This window comes from Poecilia reticulata, linkage group LG11 (assembly GCF_000633615.1).
Source record: "Poecilia reticulata strain Guanapo linkage group LG11, Guppy_female_1.0+MT, whole genome shotgun sequence".
Classification (NCBI taxonomy): domain Eukaryota; kingdom Metazoa; phylum Chordata; class Actinopteri; order Cyprinodontiformes; family Poeciliidae; genus Poecilia; species Poecilia reticulata.
The window spans coordinates 14,150,238-14,156,703 of NC_024341.1; the positions used below are offsets into that span (position 1 = coordinate 14,150,238).

Here is a 6,466-nt window from a genome sequence, read left to right on the forward strand (position 1 = left end):
TGTGTGTGTGTGTGTGTGTGTGTGTGTGTGTGTGTGTGTGTGTGTGTCTTTCAAAGAGCAGGATCTGGAGAGGAGCAGTCCTCACTGTTTACACGCTGCTGTCCAGGGAAACGAGAACTGAATCCACTCCACTTCACCCAACAGCGATTTGCTTAGATTAGAGTCACTCTTTTTTTGTTTCGCTTTTATAATCTAGCTTTTAGTAAAGCGGTCCAAGATAAGATTTCAATTAAAGATTCTTTCCTCCATGGTCCTCCCTGACATTTGAACAAATACTCCTTGTGCGCTGTGTATAAACACTTCCACAGTAATGAGACCACTTTGGATGCCTTTTGTTCCATGAGAAAGTAAAAAGGATTTCTTCTTTCAGCTCAGTTTTAACTGCAGCTGCTGTTTAAAACAGAGTATTTTAAAAACCTTTCAAATTTTCATTTCCAGCCTCCTCCAGGCAGCGACTATGAAAACACAGAAACTCTCACAAGCTAACATAAAGGAAGAAAAGCAAACTTTGATCACATTTATGCTTATTAATTCATTATGTAAGGTCAAAAGGACACAATTAAATAAATAAACACATCACTAAGTCATTAATTAAATGTGCCATGAAATGAATAAATGTTCAGTTAAATGTTAAGCTTCACTTTAATGACATATTGCGTGTCTTAAATAAATTATTATATTTGATTAAATATTTATTTATTTATTTTGTGTACATTTCTAAATGTCTCATATGTTTATTGTCTCATAGGTGAATTTAGTCTCCAGACACTCTTTTGGATTTTCTTTAGAATATTTTAGAATATTTTTGCAAAAACCTTTGCAAATGATTTGAAATCACATTCCAACAGAAAAGGGAGAGCTCTGAATAGGCTTTATTGTGATGAAATGCAATTATAATGTGTCTTGCAAAAAAGTGAATCCACATTTAGTAAAACAATGTTCCCTCCCCTTGTGATACTGTTGCCATAGTTACACCAAAACCTGCTTGTAATTGGCTGATCAGTTTTTCATGACGACTCCTCTTCCAGAACTCGACAAACGCTGATGACATGGACAGAACATGCAGATGGTTCTTTGCATAGTTTATATTTCAAATATAGCTCAAAACACTTTTGTTTTCTGAGGACATATAGAAACGTTGCTCCAGTTACAAGCGTTTGTTACCTTTTTTGGTAGCACTTTATTTGAAGGGGTGTGAATAAGACTGACATGACTCTGTCATAAACATGACATAACGCCTGTCATGAACATAAAGAAGTCTTTATGACTGTTTATGACAGTTGTCATGAAGTGTCATTTGGTAAACAATGACACTTTTAATGCAAAGTTGCTCTAAAAGTTGCATTGAAAGTCCATTAAAAATTCCAACTTTGCATTAAATTATCATAATTTACAAAATTATGAAAGCTGGCACTTTTAATGGACTTTTATTGCAACTTTTAGAGCAACTTTGCATTAAAAGTGTCATTATTTACCGAATTACACTTCATGACAACAGTCATAAACATTCATAAAGACTCGTTCATGTTCATAACAGATGTTACGTCATGTTTATGACAGTGTCATGTCAGTCTTATGCACACCTCTTCAAATAAAGTGTTACCCATTTTTTTATTTTAAATTTTGTTCTTTTTTTATTCATGTTATAGGCTACATGTTGGTGAATTCTTAAACTATAAACCATAAAGGTCATTTCTATCCTGTCCTATTTGAATAAAGTGACTCACATGTTTCTCCACTTCACTTCCTATAGCTCTGCTGCAGTTCAGATAATCTGACAGTGGACCTTTCAGCAGAACGTCAAAGACCTCCACACTCTGACCTGAAAGCATATACACAGAAATCCTGTTTTCATTCACCCATCCTGGCTGTAGAACAGCAGGGAAACACTTCAACAAATGTTTTTAGGCACCGACTCACCTCCATCTACACCGTTGACACAGTTCCCATTGAGCATGTTGCTGGACGCCTGCATTGTGACGGATATTTCCTCCATGCGAGTCACGGCCCGCTCCAACCGCTGCATTAAATCCTCCATTGTGACAATCCTGGTAACAAAAGCAGAAATGAATTATTTTAGTGATCCGGACATCACTAGAAGATGTTCGGAAACGTATGCTTTCACTCTGATTTTCACAAAGACTTCACTGTGGGAAGAGCAGCTTGTTGAATATGAAGGCAGTTGGTGTTTAAGTTGTTTGACCTGATGCAGCGTTCACAGGTTTTGACCTTAAACACACAAATCCATCATAGAACTGAGCTGAAGAGACAAGAAGATTTAAAAAGACTGCGAGAGACTGAAATGAGAGATTTTTTTAATGAACATATTCATATTCATTCATGTTAAATGTAAAATTGGGATTTTATAAATGGAGAATAATTGTGAAGATAAAGGAAAATGATACATGGTTTTTGAGCCAGTTGAGCTTTTCTAGCCCGATTTTACAATTACAAACTACTTTATGTTGATCAAAGAAGTGGAATAAAAAGTCCCAGTGAATCGCGTTGGTCGTCAACTTTCTAAAATAATGACCCAGATCATTTTTTGTCAGAAAAGAAAAGCACAGTTTCTTTCTTTCCAAAAGATATTTAGGTAAAAAAAAAAAAAAGAAAAAGACTTAAGCAATAATTTTAGGAAAGTGATGATATTGAAGTTTGTGGTTGTGACAAAACATAACAATGTTTAAGGGATATAAATGTATTAGTACGGCACTGCACATTTAGATGTATGAAAACTTGAAGTGGAGAGTTTATTATTAAAATCCCAAACTGATTACATTTCATATTTACTAAAACAGATGTTTTGCTTAGGATTAGAGCTGAACTGTTAAACAAAACACAGCTAATCCGTTTTAACACTGCCCAGCCGTGCAGCTCATCCTGAGACAATGCAGGCCTGCTTCCAATATTTATTAGTCAGCCAAAAGGGGAATTCAATCCAGCTATCCACTGCATGTTGATGCAAACTACTGCTGGGTAACACACACTCTCCAATCTGACACCTGCCACCTTCAGCACACATTACAATGCGGTGATATATCTACTTTGTAAAAATAATTTTAAAAACACACAAAAGGAGCACACCAGTGATTCAGGTTTAATAAAGCCCCCTTGTTTGTTAACTTCTGCTGACGATTACGGGCCGTGAGCAGCAAACATGCCCTGATGGAGGCCGTTGAGGAGTCTCCAAGCAGTGACACATGCCTGTCGTGAGACTCAGATGTTATTTCTGCTTTGCGGGCGGCCACAACACGAACTCCAGAAACCTGGAGAGCTCCTGCTAGGATTACTGCATCGACTGCCGACGGAAACTGAGGAAAACACAAGGAGCCGGGGGAAACAAATTCAGCTCAACCCCACTTCACACAACGTGTAAGGTTACATGTTTCAGGATGGGTATTATAAACTGGGCACAACGTAGGAAACATGAATTCACAAGGCTTTCCGAAGATCTTTTTTTTAAATTTATGATCTGTCTACTATTGGTTTTCTTTTCTTTTTTCTTTTTAATCCGAGCCTAACTTTAAACTATACATGATACAGGTACATAGAGAGCAAAAAAGTATTTTAAGTTGGACATGTCAAAAAAAATAAACTTTTTGATACGTTAGCTTGAGCTATTTTGATTACATTTGATCGATTATTTGACTGTCCAATAGAACTGACAGATTTATTTGATTGTGCCACAGAGTTATATTTTTTTGTTATGAGGGAAAGCATTTTTGGTGTTAGTATGGCCTAGTCATAGCCCGGGCCTAACTTTGATTAAGAATCTGTGGCAAGATTGTAAGATCGATGTTTGTCGTGGTCTCCATCCAATCTGACTGTGTTTCAGTCTCTAGATGTTTATAGATGTGGCACAGACGTACTTCAATAGACCTGCGGCTCTAAAGCATGCCACACTTTTAAGATTTTTATTAGTCAAAAAAATCTTAAAATGTAACCTTTTCTTTAAATTGTACACTATTGTGTAATTAAATTAAGTTTGTGGTTGTAATTTGACAAAACGTGGAAAAAGTGGGCCAAGTATACAATCTGTGTGTTTCTCTTTATGGTCAAACTTTGCAAAAACATCCAGGAAGCAAAAAAAAAATCCAGCATCTGAACTGGTCTTGTTGTCAGTCAGCCAAATTCTCCATGGTGATACGAAGACTCCTGCAGTTGTGCTTTTGTTAGCTTTCATGTGGCCTTCAATATTAATGAAGTCCTTCAACAATCAGCTTTTCTTTTTCTTTTTTTTTTTGCTTGTTCCAGAAAAACGATCAAGCAAACAAGAAAACGTTGCAGTCGAGTTGATTCCATCATCATTCTTTGCTGTACGTTTTTACAACTCCACTTGTTCTCACAGGTGTGTTTCCATGTCTGCAGCGTAAAGATGAAAAAAAAAATCAACAGCTGGGAAAGCAACACATGGTCCTGAAGGATTTCAGCTTGTGGATCCTGTGCCCTGGTATCTGATCTTTGGGGCTATATTGGGCCACAGCCTGCTGTTTGTTGCACTGGACCCACTGCAAGATAGTTTAATGCAGGCCTCAGACAATAAGCAGCTGAACTAGGGAGGAAAATCTTGTATCTGTGCACTGGGGTAAAACCCTGAAACTCTACAATAATAATAATAATAATAATAATAATAATAATAATAATAATAATAATAATAATAATAATAATAATAATAATAATAATAATAAACCACAAATGAAATTCTGGACATAATATTTCACAGGTGGCACAGAAAAAAAAAACTCCTGCATAGAAAGAGAAAATACAAATGTGCAACAACAACAAAAAACAAAAATAGATTTAATTATTAAAGTTTCAAATGTGTGAAATTATTGTGAAGACAATTCAAAACAAAATAAATAAGTTTTGGTCTTTGAGTCAGACATCATCAGCTCATTTATTCCTCATAAACTTGTGAGGTATTGCCTTAGACTTCAATTTCTAAGGCAGTGAAGCTCACAGGTTGATGCGAACCTCACTGAGATTTGATTCTTTGAAATCGTTGTTGTGTTGTGTGTAAAGGTGTTGGCATTATAAAATGTGATCCTGACTTTCGCTGCTTAGTCATGCCATAAAAATCATCCAGTGAGATCAGAAAAAATGATGACAAAAGAAAAATAACGATCTCCATGATGATTCAAATACAGCCACGCCGCAGGGGAACGGGAGCAAACGAGGAGCAGTGAAGATGTTTGCCCATTTGCTCAGGGACGCGCACATCTCCACCCACCAGTGCAGCCCCTGCGCTCCTCCCTGTCACTGGATAAAGTCTATCTAAAACATCCTATAGATACATCTTACCTCCCTCCTTTGCTCCTCAGTAAGCTTCTGCCGTCGTCTTGAGTTGGGTTTGTTAGTATTTCCGTCCGGTTTGTTCTGGGCTGTGCGCCTTCACCATGCGGTCCAGTGCGTCCTCCCCTCTCGGCTGTGCGCAGCAGCAGCAGCAGGAGCTCCGGTCGCACTCTTCCGGGATGTCCTAATTAAGCAACACGGTGAACCTAAGAGCCTCAGAGACCCAGACCCGGACTGTGACTCAGTGAATTTCCCCTCTGAAGCGGACAGACAAGCTTGAAAACGCTGCTAAAAATAGATGATGGACAGGGTGGCCGGTGTCTCTGCCCGGGTCTGTGTTCCTTTAACCTTCATGTGAGCCTTCACTGGAGTACATCCAATCTGGATCAACACGGGAATATCTGGGTTTCTAAATCATTCTGCTTCAAAGTCTGCTTAGGAGCTCACTAAAAATAAAATAGGGAAAACATTTTTTTTAAATAAAATATTTTGTCTGTAGGGTGGTTTACGATCAATTTAGATGTCTTACTTGTAAAATGTGTTTGTATATTGGCGCCTGATTCTTTTGACAACGCGATAATGAAGGAGTCTTTAATGTGAAGAAAAAGATCAATCCAATATGAAATATTTCTCAAGATTAACAATGTTGCAGGAGAAAAGCAGTGCAACAAAGTAAAAGAATAGTTATGTGTGCCATCTGAAGAGACAACGGTGCAACATTGTGATGGCAGCATCATTCTGTGGCAAAGCTTTTCTAGAGCTGTGATAAGGAAATAAGTCAGAGTTTATTTAAAGATGGATGAATGGATGGAGGAAGACCTGACTGTTCAACCTTTCAGCAGGACAAAGAGCCTGAATATACATCCAAAATCACAGATTGCAATTAGAAATAGATGGCATTACACTACAACTTTGATGAATGTGGAGTACATTCATGGGCAAAGTCCAGGTCCAAACCCAACTGTTCTGTTTCGCAAAGAAGGCCAAGACACTTTTGTCACCAGATGTGCAAAGCCTGAAGAGTCAGACGTTGTTATACTTGCTTTGGTTGTATCCTGAACCTAGAGGTTCTCTTCAGAGAACATTCGCAGATAGTTCCCAGAAGGTGGCGTTCTCAGTGTTAAATCTAATTTGCTAAACATTCCCTTACATGTGTGTGTGTGTGTGTGTGTGT

The 6,466-nt window shown here is 37.8% G+C and overlaps 1 protein-coding gene across 1 annotated transcript in view; it reads right to left on the reverse strand.

The window, feature by feature from the left end:
- cap2 (cyclase associated actin cytoskeleton regulatory protein 2) overlaps window positions 1-5,527 on the reverse strand; it is a 19,626-nt gene extending 14,099 nt beyond the window's left edge. The window contains exons 1-3 of the mRNA XM_008422000.2: window positions 5,302-5,527; window positions 1,921-2,048; window positions 1,728-1,822 (exon numbers count right to left, since the gene is read on the reverse strand). Of these exons, the coding sequence (XP_008420222.1) occupies window positions 1,728-1,822; window positions 1,921-2,038 (213 nt within the window). The 5' untranslated portion in view covers window positions 2,039-2,048; window positions 5,302-5,527. The remainder of the gene's footprint in view (window positions 1-1,727; window positions 1,823-1,920; window positions 2,049-5,301) is intronic.
- Window positions 5,528-6,466: the final 939 nt, after the last annotated feature.